Below are 18,275 nucleotides of genomic sequence, written 5' to 3' on the forward strand. Positions count from 1 at the left end.
GTAAGGCTGATAGTCTCACCTTATTTTGTTAAACAATAACCCTTAACTCCACTTGATGCTTAACAGAAATAGTAGTTTGGCAGGGAAATACTTGGAGACAGGATTTTGAGGAAGAAGTCCCAGGAAAAAAAAAAAGAGAGGATTCTCAGCTAGTGGAGATATTCCAAATCACTAGGAAGATTTTCACCTAGCCATTTCAAATACATTTTAGTTTTGGTAAAATATGATTATCTTCCTTGGCTGAGAAAGGATGCCAGTTGTTTAAGAAAAAGAATAAAACTAATTCTGCATTTCCTTCAAGTATTGCAGCATTCATAACAACTGAGATCGACTGCTTCCCCCTTGAAGAAGCCAACGGGTGCAGGACAAAGTACAGACTTCAGAGCTGGGAATCTATTAACTGAGAATGCTTTGGTGCAGATTGTAGTGCAGTCTCATGAAACAGTAGGGCTCTATGTGTGGAATTTGCCCTTAGAAAGCTCTATGAACTCAGTTTTAAATTGCAGAAAGTCAGTAATCTGTTAATAGAAGTATTTGTCAGGGTTTGGATGAGAGTGTCCCCTAGAACAAGCATTCCCTGTGATGTCAGTTGCTGGAATAAAAATGAGTATAGGTCTATGTGGGTCATCTGGATTCTAAACAGCTGAAACTGTATAGCATTTGAGCCTATCCTGCTTTCTCCCATCCTCTATCTTTCTCATACAGCTGCTATCTCTACCGTTCTATCCCACCCCTCTCAGCAGGATGCTATCAGGTAGCAGCAGATGTTGTGCTGTGTCCTGGCTGGCCAATTTCCATCAGCTTCAGCCCTGGACTGTTCTCATGCACTGAGTGACATCTAAGAATTGGGTAAACATCTTCTCATCTCACCTTTCCCCCTCCAACCTCCACCCTGAGATTTCAGTTTAAAGCAATACTTTATTTGCATTTGAAAATGAAATCTACTATCTACACTTGAAACAAACACCAGAAATACCATATTAAAAAAACAAACCACTTGTCCTTATTTTTTCTGACAGCCACACAAAACACCAAGCATTTCAAAAAGCCAACCCCATACCAATAGAAAAGCAACTAAAAGCTAGCCACAGGCTGACAATATATTAGAATAGAATAAACCAGGTTGGAAGAGACTAAAATGATAAAGCACTGAAAATGCCAGATAAAACAACTTACATACAGTATTTCTTTGTTGACATCAGGTAAAATCATTACATATTAGAATAATACTGTATTAGTGATATGCATGTTATGTTGTACTTTATATATACACACCAAATATTAACAACATATTGTATAAAGATAGGACATACCGAATATCCTTATAAATAATTGATTTTATCTATAATTGTATGAAAATATGTGCATTTATTATTGAATGTGAGCCACCTATTCAATATATGCTAACTACCTAAATTACATTAATATAATTTTCTGTTATGGTAATAAGATACTCATTTGCATTCTGGGTATTTTTTAATTAGCCTGAAAAATAGGAGCAGGGAGGGGTCTGATTGAAAATGAGTTGTTTATTCTTCCAAAATTAATGCTACAACTATAAAAAAAGATCATGTGATCGTTCCTTATACAATCAGAGAGTTAAAACATCAGGAACAGAAAATAAGTCTGAAACTAAAGAAGAATGGTAGTGCTAAAATAAACCCCCAAAACTGGAAGCACCCTTCAGTAAATCTGGGCTGATAATTGGAATAAATTTTCTAATCAGTGCAGCAATGTGGTTTGCAATGAAGTTTTCCAACAAGAGTAGCAGGCAGCAAAGTTCTAGTAAGGTTTAGGGAGGACCTTGGTGAGCTTATGAAAAGCATTTAGTATGATGACTGCCACTGAAAGCTGAGGGATTCAGTAGTCAGACACACACACACCAAAGTGGTGTATATACAGTGGTTCAAACACTGTGTACAGCAGTTAATTGTTAAAACCTAAGTGGAAATCAGCTCTTAAATGTATTACAGGCTTTGTGTTATGTCATCTTTATCTACAATAATTTGGCTCTTTTTCAATGTGATAATGGAACCAGCAAATAACCAACTAGCAAATATCTGGGTTTTGTTTCTTTGGTTGTTTTTCACCTGGTAACAACCACCATTCTGAGGACATGATCTTGCTCCATTTATTTCTCAGGTATACTAGCAAGGAGAGGAACACACTGCTAGAGAACAGCGTGGTTGCAGAATGTGTGTATTCAGCAGCTCCTAAAATAAACAGGTATCCAAGAATTCAAATGGGATCATTGCTGTCTTGACAGATACTGCAACTACACCACTTACTCCATCTGCTGATATCCACTACAACATGTGTACAGAATACTGTGAGTTTTACAAACAATTACAATCAGACTATTTCAAACCGTAGACTCACCAGTGCTACAATAATCTTGTCACCCCTTGTTTAACTTAGTGAGACCATCACTTTTCCTACTTCAGAAAAAAATAATTACATTTTCTGTCACTGCATCTTAAAAGCATCTATAGATCAGCAATTGGTCTGAGCTAGTCAGTCTGACATGTCATACTGCTAGACCACCCCCAGTCCTCTACTCAACATGAAGTGATTGCTGTCAACTACATTTTTGTAGCATTAATGTTCAAACTGAAGTATCTACAGCTCCAGGAAAGTTAACCTATTGCTCTGATACAGTTCCTTACTTTCTGACAGTTCAACTTGATTCTGAGTGTCTCAGAAGCCACTTCTGAGGCAAGCTTGTTTGGCAAAAGATACATGACCATGTAAATAATTCAGACTTTGCTACACATTTCTGCACTGCTCTATGGACCAGTAAATGCTTTTATTGACTGTCATATTTTAAAATTTGGTATAGCTTAAAAGACTGCAGTCTGATGTATACTATTTTGGTAGCCCTTAACATCATCATCGCACAATACTCTGAAATGTTTGGCAGGTGTGCACATAACTCTACCTCTGCTGTACTGCACCGTTATTAAAACAGACACCAGCTGCTTAAGGGGACACGCACGACGATCACCTTTTCCATTTCCCTTATCCAAGATGGCGATATAGCACGCTGTTCTGCCCTCAGCTATGATGGCTATCGTAACAGTTTCAGGGACTTCCTGCCCAGAAACAGGATGGCCACCTAAGTGGCATCTTTCTGCCCTTACCTAACATGGCTGCCAAAGTTCACTGCCTCTTTCTGTTTTGTAGCGCACAGTGGTTCACAGAAAGGAAGCATGACCTCATGCATCCTTATTCCTGCTGAGCACAGTGCTGTGGATGAGCATTTTATGCCAAGCTCTCACATCCACCTGTTGCTTTCCATAGTTCTAAAATGGACAGCTTTTGGTAAAGGTCAAATAAAAAAAAAACAACAACAAAACCAAAACATAAACCCCCCCAACCCCAAAACAAACAAACCCCACCACCAAAACCCCCAAACCAAAACCACACCACCCACACAATAATTCTATCCTCATTTCAGAATGCAATCATTTTGCTTTTGAACTCATCAAGCAATTTGAAATAGGGAGTAAATCTGAAACATAACCCATCCAAGTGTTCCAAAAGCTGACACTTATACAGAAAAAGAAGGCAGAAATTAATGCCCATGTTGAAAAGTAGGTAAAAGTCTGTTGTCACATACACCACTAGGCAGCTGTGACACAAAGGTATCAGAAAAGCACCTGGCATATACCATTGCTTCCCCTGTGGGACTATCAAAACCAGATTTGTCCAGGCAACAGAAAAAGGTTCATGATACTATTATATGGCAGTGGCCTACAGATTAAAGGACACAGATACTTAAGTATTAGTTTGTTCTGCTGGTCATCAAAAGACTTCAGAAAGATACTGTATGAAGAATTACAGTGTAACATTTGTTTCAATAAAAATATGTAAAAAATATAAATGCCTAGAACATCGGAAAAAGACATCCACTGCACAGTTTATCTTGTTTGATTCTCTCAGGCCCTCTAAATGGCAATGATTCTTCCTCATCTTTACTTCGATTCCTTTCCCCATTAAACAAGCACACAAAAACATAAAAAAAGGCTCTCAAACATTCTTTTAATTTCAACACCTGTAGTGCCCCTTGTTCCCACTTTCCATGCCTTTGCAATTCTAAAGTGTTCTCAATTATTTCCACTCTTATGACTCCTTCCCTCCAATCTAACTACTGATGGAACTTAAATCTAGTTCTTATGTCTCCCATCCTATTTTGATAGCCTTTTTTGATTACTCACGTCCCTTTGTGTCCTAGAAGCAACAGCCACACTCAATTTCCATTTACTTAAAAACTGAGTAAGTTAGAAATGTTTATCACAATAGTATAATCTGGTAAAAGCTATGAAATGGTGTTCCTGGTATTTTTGGGGTTTTCCTGTCAGGAGAATTGGAAACTATGGACACACAGTCCTAAAGCTTCCACATATTAGTCTTTTTTTTTTGTTTTGTTTTGTCTTCAAAACTCAGACTTGTCTCTTATCTTGGAATTCATTCTTCTGCTTCAAACAGAGGCATTACCGCCTGGGTTTGCTGTCTTTTTCTCACTGGATAACTGGAAGAAAACTAGGCTGGAATGAACTGCACCCCTCCCAAAGCACAGAGATACAGTCAAAAAGAAAGGGGGGGAGAGGAAATTAAGACAGCCCTGTGCTATAATAACACAACCATTGTGCTGCCTTACCTCAGCTGTTTCTTCTTTCCCTCATATACTGCTGGCTGCCTGCCCTTTCCAGCGTCACAGAACCTTACCGTATCCCTAATCCTAACACCTTGTCACAGGGTAATTATAGTGCTGGCATGACTCCCATCATCTATCTTACATCAAACAATCTCCACTTGTTTGCTTTATAGGGAATGACGGACTTCAAAATGAATTCGTCCAGTGGAGACACACTGGGCACTAGCCTACCGTATGACCTTGAAAAGATAACCACCATTCCTTACAAAAAATGGGGATAAACATGACCTCCGATGATGATAAGACCCACTTAAGGGAAATACTGCACCAGTGTGACCCCACCACTGTCCCGCCCTGACCCTTCCCTGTCACTGCCATGTGCCTGCAGTTATCACTTCAAGGGTTCCCCCCGCGGCTCCAGCCGCCAACCAGTAACCAGAGAGGGCAACGCACGGCCATCATTTTTCCCGTCCCACGACACGTCAAACGACACTGCCACTTCCAAAATTTTCGTCCTGGGATGACAAAAAGAGCACGGGGACAGCAGAAGGCGGCCGGGGGGGTGGGGAGGGACTCCTATACGCTCTTATGATAGCTCTGCCGATGACGTCTGACCCGTTTGTCCCCAGGGCTTCTCTACTTAACAGCAGACGAGCCCCGCTCTCTCCTTCCCTCCCTTCGCCTTCCCAAGGCAGAGCGGAGGAATACAGGGGAGGCAAAAGTGATGGCACCGGCTCCGGGCGCTCACTCACCTCAAAAACATGACCCAGCTCCTACCTGCTAACACAGCCTAGCTGCGCCCTTCCGCAGCTGCCCCTCTCCCCCTTTACCAGCTCCACAAGAGAGCGCTCGTCCTCCCGCACAACAATCCGAACACTCGCCCCTCACGGCCCAATTCCCGCGTCCACCCCCTCTCACAGGCACAGCATGTTTCTCCCACCGCCTCCTCACACTAACCCCCCCTCTTCTCCTCCTCCCAGCACACCCGGAAGAGGGCGGCAGCGGCCGCGGGGCGGAGCCTCAGCCCTGCCGCAGCTTCACCGAGTGTAGCGCGCCGGCCCAGATCTGGCTCTCGCGCCTGCGTAGCCGCCCGCGCGGAGGCAGGAGGCGGCCGCGGCGCTTTCCCTTTGGTCAGGCCCCACGGAGGACGGCTCCTCCCCCCGCCTGCCCTCCCCTCTCCCTCCCCCCCCCCCCCCGACCCCCGCCCCTCCCCGGCAGCGCCGCGGCTGCTACACCGGGTAGGTTTCTAGTCACTATGGCGGTCGCTGCGCTGAAGGTAAGAGAGGGAGTGGAGTCCTGGTGCGCCCTGTGTCTCCCTCGGGGCCGGGCAGTATTAGGCCAGGCTGGAGGTGTGGGGCCGCGCCGGGCGAGGAAGGCGTCTGACTCGGTTTGTTTTCGGCTCTGCAGGTCGGAGGAAAGTTTTCCTGGTCGGCGGCTGCCTAAGAGGCAGAGCTACTGAGAGGGAGACGTCCGGGCCCGGTCGCCAGGCCTCTCCTGCCGCCGCAGGGCCGGCCGCCGCGGGGCCAGCGGAGCCGCGCTCGGCGGGCGGAGAGCGCGGGGGGCTGAGGAGCGGGCCCTCCTCATGCGCAGCCACTTGAGGTGGGGTTGAGAGGAGTGGAGGGGTCGCTTCGCCTCTCCCGGCCCGCCGCTCCTTGCGCCGGGGGCTTCTGGCGGAGACTTCCTGGAGCAGCCCCCTCCCTGCTCGCCTGCGTCCTCCGCCGGCCCCCGCACTCCTGCCCACCCGTCGCCGCAGACCCACTGCCAGCGGACTCGCCGCGGAGCGACGCTTGTCTGTTGCTCCCAGCCAGAGACATCGTGGGCACCGCCTGGGAGCAACCTGTCAGTGCACCTCGTAGGCCGTCCCCGAAGGACCCTTCTCACGCGTTGGTTTGTCCCCGAGAGGAGAGTTTGAAGCTCTCTCCATGCCTTATCAAGTCCTTATCTGAGTTGCGGCCTGAAGCTGTAGACCAGTTCTGGTGTAGGGGAGGAAAACAGTATAGCTTTCGTACCCTAGCCTAAATTGAGGACCATATATTTTGCTTTGGTTTAACTACATGAAGATGGTGAAATGCGGGTTGCCATTTGAAGTGACTAGATCTGTCTTCTGGAGTGAGTGCTTTGTATTCACCTTCCAACGCCTGATCTGTGTGCTTTGAGAAAGGACGTTAATCCTTCTCCTTCATCCTCCTTCCCTAAACCTTTCCTTGCTTCCATGTTGCATTGGTCAGAAATTTGGTCAGTGTTGTTTACGGAGGGGAGGGAGAAAAAGCAGTTGAGGTTACAAACAAAAGTACGTGTATGACTCATCTACTTGGATTTAAGACATTCTATCCTTTCAAGGAGCCTTTGCTACTCTTTGAAGGAATCAGATGCTTGTTTTTACTCTTTCAGAAGAGAATGGATTGAAAGTTGTACATTTTAGACTTTCTTTGGGCCACTGATATCATTAAAAGACATAATGGGGCTTTTTCACTGGATTATTGCCAGAATTAGTTTACACACTGAAACAATGAGTTGTTAGGCCTCTTATACAGTAATGTTTGTCCAGCTTTAATATAAAATTACTGTGGAAGTTTGGGTTAAAAATTGTGGAGGACAGTCTGCATCAGAAGAACACCTCTTCGTCTCTGGTTGGTGTGGCGACCCCAATCTGTCCTCGATGCCTTCAGCCTTGGCCATCTTCACTTGCCGCCCGAACTCTCATCCATTTCAGGAGCGTCATGTCTACCTGGACGAGCCTGTCAAGATTGGCCGCTCAGTGGCTCGCTGCCGGCCAGCTCAGAATAACGCAACTTTTGACTGTAAGGTGCTGTCCAGGAACCATGCTCTTGTGTGGTTTGATCACAAGACAGGCAAGGTAAGATGTTTCCTTTATTTAAAAGTAGTGAATTTTGCATGGTTATTTCCGCAAGTCCTTGCAGAGTGCAGATTGCTTTGGTTTTGCTGTAATACGGTTTCGTGTGGAAGGAGTAAGGATTGTGTTTAGTTAAAACGATTACTCTTCAGGTTGATAATTTCCTACTATGCAAAAACTTCAGATATTGTTAAAATACGTAAAACTTCCAGCGTCTATGACTGCGGTAATTTCAGATGTTGATAAATTATTTCATCTAAGCATGAGGAGTGTAACAACAAAAAAAAAGCGTTTGAAACTTTTCCTACTTGCCCTTTTAAAATGCTATAGAAGGTTTGTTCCTGGCAGCAGAAGTGTAAAAAAAAAGTCATGCAAAGTATTTTCTCATTGGCAGTGAAAATGGCTTTAAAATACATGCTGTGTTGTCATAACTGTACCTCTCCAAAGGCTAATTCTGTTTAAGTGGAGTTTAAGGGTTCTGTAGTGCACGTTTTGTCCACTAGGGATTGAACTGCGACAAGTTAAGTTTTATTTGACTTGATGTCAGGTTAATTTTAAATATCCACCAAGGAATTAACAAAGTGCAGACTTCAGTTCCTCATCACTGTATATATATTTTTTTCAAATATATTGATGATGTGCCCTGAAGTTTCATGTGCTCTAAATCAGCTTTGCTTTTTAGCTTCATAGTGTGCCTTTCATGCTATCACACTATGAAATGTGGTCAGTGTAGCGCTTGAATAATGTGGTCTGTAATTAATGCAGTAATTTTTAGTAGAGTGACACAGCATGAGGAACAGTACAATGCAGTCAAAGTTCTTAAACCTTCCATTGTTAACACTCCAGTGTTATGCAATACCTGGGCATGATGGGACAAGACAAACATTTAATTTCTTAAGGCTGGGTTATGGCATTGCTTTCAAGTTACCTGCACTTAATTGTGCAAACTGCTATCTGTGGTAGCGTTTCATTAAGCATGTTGTTTTGGCTCTGCTTACGTGATGTACGTTCTTGGACACTTGAGAAAGCTGAAGTGCATGAACATTTTTGATTTAAGCATATTTTTTAATTGCTTGACACAACAAAGTAAAACGTTCCAAATTATTGTGCTGTTTTTAAGTTAAAAAGTATTGTGCATATAGCTTTTAATCAACATTTCTCTTATAAGACCTCCCTGTGGTCTTTTATGGTTACAAATAGTTTAGCCATATTAAAGAGTACTAATTTGGCAACGCACTGAGTGTCAAACACGTCTGGTAAATAACAGACAATCTTAGAAGACTGTCAGCTGTTTTTTTGTTAGTTTAGCTTTTCTGATACGGTTAAAAAATTTATATGCTTAATCATTTAATCTAACTGATCTAAATAGTGACTTGGTAGTAGTAAATAAGTGGATGGTATGAGATAGTTCTTGAGGTACCATCATTTGAAGATTTGATGGGGCTTTTTGATGAGAATTGCCCAGGTGGGTAACTGGGTCAGTCGCCAGAGTGATCAACTAAAGAGTGGGTTTAAGATTCTGCATAGGAATAGATTGCTGTAAATTTTGCCTGTGAAACACTGTGGCACTGTAAAAGGTTTAAAGCATTGTTACAGCAGCATGGAGCATTTTGAATTATGTTTGGGGTTTTTTGGCAATACTGACAGTTTTTTCTCTGATTGTGTAGTGGTAAATGGTGAGATAGTTGGAGGATAGGGAAAAAATCATAGGTAACAGATACGCTATTGTGAAAAGGCAGGTGGGTGATGTTGGTAGAATCTTAATCTTGAATTGAAAAAAATAAATTCTGTGGTACTTTCAAAGTATAAAGAAAAATGAAAACTATGCCAGAATATTTGCATGCAGGAACATTTATTATCAATCTTCTTGTAAGTACACCTCATTTAGGAATAGGTCATTATCCTATCAATTGCTTATATTTAAACCTACATCAGTTCTTTTTGCCACAGTATTTGTAAACATATCTTCAAGCTTATATATGGGACTTTTATCAGTTCTGGGATTTATGAAAGATGAAGGACCTTGAAATGTTAATTTAGTAAGAGAGAAACCCTCAAATAATTCAGAGTAGTTCATGAGTGATCTGAGGTTGCAGTTTCATGAGTTGTGGGTGTGGGCAATACCGGTTTCTGACGTTCCCGCTCAGTCCAGTCTCTCTGCTGCCTCTTGAGCTGCCTTTCAGTTAACTCTAATATTTTTTTTTTTTCTTGAAGTTTTGTTTATTTTGTTTTAGTGAATCATTTGAGTGATCCTGTTGACTACCTAATCTGTAAACAATTGTATCAGCATAATCTGTAAAGATGGGTGGAAACCAAGAGAGGGAGAAACTGTAAGCAGTGCCAAGGGAACTATTGTATATAGTGTATATATATTGGTTTTTTTACTGAGGCAGAGGTAGTCTTAAGCTGAAGGAGACCAAGTTGAGGGTGACCTGTTACTTACAGTTGAAGATATCAATGTTTACTTTGTATAAAGGCACTTTAATTATGCATGGAAAAATTTACATGCCCAAAGGAGATAATGTGTATGTAACACCAGCATTATTAAAGATGAAAGTAGGATGAGTCTTGAAGATTGCCAGTAAACAGCAATTAAAACCAGATATTTAAAGCTGGTTTTGCTTTAAAAATATTTTTAACATAATAAGTAAGCTGTCTCTTACAGATAACCACCGCAACAGCTCCTTTTGATTGTGTTTGTGGAAACATTGTAATATCTCCTTGTGGATTTTTCATACAGCAATAACATCAGAAGCTGATGCTTAGAATTGATTTATTTCTTTGGAGTAATTGCAAGTTAATCTTTTTATGAGATGCCTGAAAAAATGAGTCACTAGATATGTAGGAAGTGGATGTTGTGCTGAGCATGGAGTGTTCCAAAAAGTGTGAATCAAAGCAAAAGGAAAAAGCGGGCTATAGTTCATAAAATCTAAATATGTTTGTTCAGCTTCTACCACTGCATATGGTCAGAAACTGTAAAAACTGCTTAATTTAAATTGTCTTAATACCCCCACTCCCCTTTCACCCCCCCTAAATAAGTTTGTTTCTATTTTGTTTTTAAAAATAAGCAAGTTGAAAACCCTTGAGAATTTGTATGTGGCTTCTCCCACGCTGAAATGCTTCTGGCAGATGTGGTGGAAGCTTTTAGCTGAAACCTGAAGTTTCCAACAGATATCCAGGTCTTCAAAATTGGAAATTATTCAGTGCCTTAGACTGTTGTGAGTAGCTGTAACAAGGACCTTTTCTGAAGAATCCATTGCCATAGTCTACCAAAGGCACTGAGAAACTGTGTGAGAAACAAAGTATTTTTCTTAGACCGAAAGGACTCCAAAGAGTTGGTAATTTTTAACAACTGGAAAAAAGTGTAGATGAGTTTCTGTGTTAGGGTGGCAGCTAATAGTACTGTTGTCATTTGACTCAAAGTGAGTGTAAGTTGAGTTGAGCAGATTCCTAGTCCCTTAGTTACAGAAATGCTACCTAGTAAACTGAAAGCCAAATAATCCACAGGATGGCAAATGGAATTTATTAAGCCTGTGCTTTATGGCTTCTAGGCTTAAAATACGTGAGATAAGAATGTTGCAGAGCACCTACTGCAGGGAGCACCTTCTTTAAAGAAAACAAACCAATCCTGCTACCCTCACCCCCAGAGAACGCCACAGCTCCAGCAATACACCAAACCATAAAATAAACAACTGTAAAAGCAACCCCCAAAACAACAACCCCAAAGGTCAAACCAGGAAATTGGAAGCTGACCATTTTTGTTTGAGTCCCCTGGAAAATAACGGGACAGGTTTGGGAACGCATTTCTAGGCACATGTAGGAGAAGGTGATTTGGTCATGGTCAGTATGTATTTAGCAGGGGTAAATCGTGTCTGATTGCCGTGTATGAGAAAGTGACTAGATTTGTGGGCAGGGAAGAGCAATGCATGCTCTTTTACCTTGCCTTTAGCAGGGCTTTTGATAGTTTGCTGCAATGGCCTTAGAAGCTAGGGCACTGCAGTATGGATGTGTGAACAACTGTATGGGTAAAATTAAAACTGTTCTAAGGATCAAGCATCGTGCTAGTAGTTTGGAGGTTGTGTGCTACCTGAATGCTGGTTAACAAACAAAATACTGCAGGAGTCTATGCTATGACCTGTCCTGCTAAACATTTTTGTCAATGATCAAATGAAGGACATGGTAAAGTATGTGCTAGTTAAGTTTGAAGATGGCACCAAATCTGGTTTTTGGTGTGGTGGAAACAAGTGGATATGCTCAAGGGCAAGGATGCCACCCAGAGAGGCTTGAGCTTGCTGAACAACAGGCACCTCAGGAATCTCAACAAGGACAGACGTGAAGTCCTGCACGTAGAAAGGAAGAACCCCTTGCAGCTTGTTAGACAGTGTCTAAGATACTGCAGCTCATTTTGGACCACCAATGCAAGACATAAATTGTTAAATAGGAGTTGAAAGATGAGATGCTCTCTCTTGCTGTGATGTGCTAGGGACAAAAGTATGTTGACCTTGAAAGAAAGAAGAGAATTTTTTTTGAAGAGGAAGTATGTTGTTCACTGTATGTTACATGGAACGTTTTGTGGAGATTAAGAATTTGACAAGATGGGAGTCGTGTAGGACATCTTTGGACATCCTGCTTGTGCAGAAGTATTTTAGTAAATCTATCTTCTAAAAAAAATAGTAAGATAAGAAAAATGGTATTTGGGCTTGCAGAACTTAAATGGGAGGTTTTTTTTTCCTTCAGACTTTTCTTTCCGAGGGTCCCATGAGATACTGTGGACTATTGGTATCAATCTGTGCATGGGATGTTTAGCTTCTCATATATTAGTAGTATTTCTTTCAGCAGATACGCTATCTATTACTTGCTTTTCCTCTTGCATCTTTTCAGCATTGTGCTAACTTGTTGGTTTTGAGAGCTGAACAAATGTTTTATTTTTCTGTACTTTTGATGTTGCTGTATGTTTACAGTGTGCAGTGTCTGTAGAGGAGACACATTATCTTCTGAACCTTGAATGTTTACTCCAAGTCCCCTGGGAGACTGACCTTGCACCTGCAATAATGCACTAAGGTGGAATTTCAGTGCTTAGATGCTTTTGCTAAGAGTGATATCGACCAGTCCTCACATACATCTGTTAATATTAGTATATTAAGTGCTTGTCACCTTGAATGGCCTATTCAGTTTTATGCTGGTATGATTGTAAGAGTGGTATGGGTTAGGGAGCTCTTGGCTTCAGCAAACTTCACCATACTTTTAGAACGTGTAGGAGTGCTGATGGCCATTTATAGGAGACCTAAGTTACGGCTGATGAGGATTTCCCTGCAGAGCTGCAAAGCTAATACTGTAATTCTGGGAGCTGATCCACTGCAGTCATGATGCATCTATCCTGAGCCAGGAACACAAACACATTGATTTGATTTTAAAAACAAACAAAAATCACTTTTGTAATTGCAATGAATTTTTACAAACCTCAAATGAATCCAAGTTACTTATCAGTAATGGGGGCCAGTAAATGTGTTTTCCTTAGGTCTCTAATGGGATGGTTTGGGTTTGTTCCTGGGCCCATGCTTATAAATGTAAAAATTGATTGCTTAATACACTTGAAATTGTTTTCCACTTCTACTTTTTCAGGTTAGTTGCAACAGTCTGTTAATTATTTGCCAATGGATTAATATTATACTGAAGAAATACTTATTTGAATAGTTTTGGTTGCTTATTTGTCTGATTCAAGTAACTGAATTCATGTATGCTGTGAAGGGCTGTGTGGGGTAGTAGTGTCTAACTCTGTCAGTGTGCTACTTGATGTTGAGTTGAATCCCATCTAGCTGGAAACCTGTAAAATGTGTAGACAAGTGCACAGCTGATCTATTCTCTTTTGGGTTTTGTAATTTCTTTTTAATACATCATCTAAAATGAAAATTATTATTGTTTGTGGAACTGGCAAGTGAAAGGAAAGGAATAATTTTGTCTCCATCCCTAAAGCTAGCAATTTCACACTGTTGTTTCTAAATTATATGATTGCTTGCCATCCTTGGATTTTCTTTTGAATCACATCAGTAATTGCTTCCTGTTAATGTTTCTTACTTGCTGAGAATTTGGTTTGAGATTCCTGCATTTCATTACATCACATCTTTCTGTGACAGTGCATTAACATTCACAGCTTCTCTGTCTTCCCAGAAACATTTCTGCTTGTGGCAGAATTATTGAAAGAAGGTGTAAGAGTATTGCCACATTTTGGTTGAATATATACAAGTGGTTTTTCTCGGTCTGCATTAGGAGTGGGAACCTCAGGCAGAGAGATGGATCGCACTGTACCATCTCAAGACCCTGCAAGAAGGCAGACATGTGTGCCAAATGCTCAGAACCATTTCCTTTTTAAAAAGGAAAATCTTTGTGCTGGAGCCAGACACTTAATCGGATACAATTTCTGTGTTATGTTGTACCAGACACACATATATGTGATTGAGCAGTATCTTAAGTGTTTATTTCAGGCTTGAGAAAGTATAAATAACTTATGGACTTCCAGCAGGCTTATAAAAGGAAGTGCACAATCCTGTAGTAACACACTAGTTGCGTGGAGAACCACAGAAAATGTTCAACTTTTAAAAGATTCTTTCTTTAACTTTAGTAAAAGTATCAGAAGTAAGTATTATAAAGTACTGGAATTAGTCAAGGGTAGTTAAGGACATAGGAGGTCTTCGCAGAGCTAAGGAGCATTTCAGCATTGATAACTGAACTAATGGTGCATACTGGGGGGAAATATTTACTGTTCTTAAACCTTTTTAGATTATGAAATAACAGTAACCATGCACTGAAAAGACCGAAGAATCAAGGATCAGAAATACTCTAGGAGCATAAAACAGTGAGAGCTTGTATTAAGTAACAAAAATAATGGCAATTATATGCTACTGTTAAAGTAACTTTATCTCCAGTTGGAGCATCTCCTTGCATTTTGATTTTCACATGGTAATTCAAATGTGTTGAAAATATTTACTGACAGGAAGACTAGGAAACATTCAGTGTGAGATATATATATAGAAGCTATATAAGAACAAACAAGTGACCTTTTGGTTTTGTATTAAGAGACTATTGAAAAAACAAGAAGTTATTAATGCTGTATATTTTCATAATGACAATTGTAATAGTTCATCCATAAAAATAAAATGAATGCTAGAGCTTAAATTACAAGAGTTATGGATGCTTGTAACAGCATATTGAGTAGTAAGCATTTCCGTTTCTTCCTTTAGAAAGTTATTTCAAATCAAAGAAGAAAAGTTCTGTTATGGGCCAAATGGGTGTTTGTACAGCAGATTCTCTTGAAGGCATTTGGCGCTTACTGCTGTGATCTGCATATGCCATTAGTCTTACCTGATACAGCAGTTTTTACTCTTAACTGGCACTTCTCAGAGTTTCTTTTCTGGACATTAAGGAAGATAAAGTTTAAACATAGATTTTCAAAACCTTTGTCTGATACAAGACTATTAATGTTCTCTAAGAGTTGGGTTTTTTCCTTGTTTAAACCCCTCTCTCCCAGCAGATTTTGATGAACCTATGTTGATTTATATTTTTCAACTACTTTTCTTGAAATGTAATGCTTAACTGTGTAGGGTAGAAGCCAGACCTCTTGAGTTGGTGGAGTTCCTTTTGTTTCTGCAGATTTCAGAACTGTAATGAACTGTGTAGTTAAGGCAGTATCTACTTGGAGGAAGTTACAATACAATGAATGAGGATATCCAAGTGTTAGGACATGGATGTCCCATCAGAGGGTAAGTTAGTTTGATATAGACCTCTTGAGGTCATGTAGTCCAATCTTTGTTGCAACAGCAGGTGTGATTAGTTTAGGTTGCTTGTGGACTTCAGATAACATTTTGGATACAAAATTAATCCCTACTAACAAATAAGCTACTGAGGAGAGGGTCAGGCATGTTTGCTATGTAGGCTAGCTTGTATTGCTGCTGTTTTGTTCTGAACTTTCAGTCTGTATATATGTATAATTCAGTGTTATACCTGGAGTAGTTATTTTATGGTGTAAAACTAGAATTAGACAGAAATTCTTTTAACATTGCATAGAGGAAAAGAAGAACTAAATGAAGGAACTAAGAACGTTCACTGTTCCACCCGTAATTCCATCAGGATGGAAATAACACTTTCACTAGCAGCTCTCAACCACTACTTCCTTTTTAAGAACTCAAAGGAAAATACTTTTTTTTCCTTCTTCTTCCCCCTCAATCCTCCTCTTCACAGACTTCTTCTAGACTGTCTATTCCAGCAGTTGTACAAGGAAAGCAGGAATCCCAATTTGTCATAGAAAGGGTGTGTTTGGGTTTGCTTTCTGTGTAGCTATCTGATATAAGGCCTGTATAAGAAAGGCCTTTGGGAGGTATATAAATATTGTTTGTGAAGCTGAAGGCCGATGATTTGGCTTATGAGCAGAAGCCTTCCTATGTAATTAAAGAACTGGTAGACTGGTATTAAATTAATGTTTCCTGTAACACAGAAAGGCATGTGGATGTTCTCAGCCTGTTTGAATGCTCTTTGCCCGTGGTGTCATCCTGATTTTTAGTGAAATTTATTAATGTGACTGTTAATTAGAAAATTAAAAGTATGTATGCTGTGCTTGGATAACTTTTAATTTTCATGCAAATGGTAGGAAAAATGTTTTTGTTGGGTTTTGTGTTTGAACAAATGTATTGCATTGATACGTATGGACAACTTTCTCTCAAAATTCGTGTTTTGTTTTGAAATCTGTGTGCACATGATATCTTGCCTACAGAAATCAGTACAGGCTGTACATGCATTTTATTGCAGAACATTACCTGCTGGTAAATTCAGTGCAGATCTACATTTTAGCTGCAGGTTGACTTAGTCTTACCCCATGTTCCAGAAGTGGGCTTGAGGAGAATTAGTTTGGCAAAATGTTGCACCAACACGGCAGCCCTGCTCTCTTCGAACCGCTCTGGGTCATCTAGATTACCTTCCTGTGGGCTCTTTGGGTCATCCTGTTCTGGGATTTGCCTGCTTCACAGCCTAGTGTAAATGTGCCTGCCATTGAAAAATTTTGTGTGCAGATAGGTGGCTTTATTTAGTTTTCCCTGGCTGATCAAATGAAAAAGTGCTCAATTTTCATCTTCCCTTTCACGGATGGCTTTATGCTGAGCCTTCCCAGGTTTGGTGTTGCTGGATCAATTGTAGATGAGGACATAAAATTTATAAACTAATACTAAAGGATCTTGATGATTAGTCTTTTGTTGGAGATCCCTAACTTCTGCTTTTTGACGTGTTTTATAGTGTAAGCTTGTTGTACACATCTTCCTTTGTCATTGCTGTTTTATATTTCCAAAAGATTTACTAAAATATTGGTGTTAATACCACTAGTAATATGACAGCACAACCCATTTAAGGGCTGTACAATTAGCATTTACTCACCAAATAGTGAAGTCTGTTTCAGTGAGGAACTGTATTAGAGTAAGGAACTTTTATAGCAGGATCTGTTTCAGAATGACTCTCTGTGATTATGTATAGGCATAAAATGGCTTTTGTCTTTTAACTATTACATTTACAGAAAGAGACAACTTGCATTTATATTGTAAGATCATTTATATCTAATGGATGAGAGAGTGGAAACACAAGTAAGAAGCAGAAATAAATTTAAAAGAATGACAAATCAGCTTTCTAGGAATACTCTCTTCAATCTTAAACTTTTGTTAAACTCTGTTTGAAGTCTGAAATAACAAAAACGCATGGTAGAATGAACATACCAGCAACACAAATTGTAGAATAAAGGAAGGGGCCAGCTTTTTACAGTGTTGATATTACCAGTGGCTTTGTAATTCCTAAGACTTTAAAAAGGGATTTAGTGAGTGTGTTGAGTCCAAACCGGAAGACGGCCTGGTTCAGTCTTTGCTTTTACCACTTCTGAGCCTTTTTTGGGGTTCCTCTCCATAAAGCTAGAGATACTATAGTAGACAGAGGGGACCAAGCTGCTACTTTTATTCCAATTTTCTTTGCTCTCCATTGTTCTTCCTTTCCTGGTCTTTAACTTCATTGCACTAATTCAAATTCTAGAACAGTTAATAACAAAACTCCTGACTGCAGTAGAATTTCCCACTGTTTGTGCTTTTTATAGCTCTTGATGAAATGTCCCATTTCTTTGGAATAGAAGACTTCATTCGCTCATACAGCTGGCTGTGAGCACAGCTTCTTTTAGTGGTGTCTATGACTAGGTCTGAGGGCCTTTTTAAACTCTTCAGTGAGTTTGAGGTTTTTTATTTTATGAATATGCTACATGGACTTAGGCTGGTGTAGATGAGCTGCTGCTTTTCCTGATGCATTTTATTTTTTAGTGATTGAGAGAGCATTAGCTGTACTGGGGCTTACTTTTTAAATGTAGCCTTTGAAGTATGAGCTTTGTTTGCTGGCATCTTCAAAGAAGGAGGAGAAAGTTTATCCACTTTGATAAACAAGCCTTTAGAAAACTGTATGACCTTGCAGGAAGAAGAATTAACGATGGAAGGAATGTCTTGTATATTTCTTTTATATAATCAGCAGTGGTAAAATCGGTTGAAGTGCAGTTTGTTAGAGTGTGAAGCCCTGAGAGACCTGTCTACACTTGAGGCAGAGGAAAGGTATTATAACTTAAATGCCTTAATTATAACAATTAACATTTGTTTAACTTGCTAATGGTGTATTAAGCCAAACATACACGTTTTGAAAACGTTGTAATTCAAATGCTTGTTTGTCTGCAAGTGTTACAGCTTCAGGTTCCAGCAAACA

At 40.3% G+C, this 18,275-nt stretch overlaps 1 protein-coding gene across 23 annotated transcripts in view; it reads left to right on the plus strand.

The window, feature by feature from the left end:
- Positions 1-5,841: 5,841 nt before the first annotated feature.
- The window catches only part of SLMAP (sarcolemma associated protein), a 92,357-nt gene continuing 79,923 nt past the window's right edge, over positions 5,842-18,275 (plus strand). For all 23 annotated transcript variants that reach the window (XM_054162374.1, XM_054162359.1, XM_054162459.1 and 20 more), the window contains exons 1-2: positions 5,842-5,933; positions 6,065-7,514. In XM_054162374.1, coding sequence (XP_054018349.1) covers positions 7,317-7,514 — 198 coding nt within the window. In that variant the 5' untranslated portion in view covers positions 5,842-5,933; positions 6,065-7,316. The remainder of the gene's footprint in view (positions 5,934-6,064; positions 7,515-18,275) is intronic.

Source organism: Dryobates pubescens, chromosome 1 (genome assembly GCF_014839835.1).
Source record: "Dryobates pubescens isolate bDryPub1 chromosome 1, bDryPub1.pri, whole genome shotgun sequence".
Taxonomy (NCBI): Eukaryota; Metazoa; Chordata; class Aves; order Piciformes; family Picidae; genus Dryobates; species Dryobates pubescens.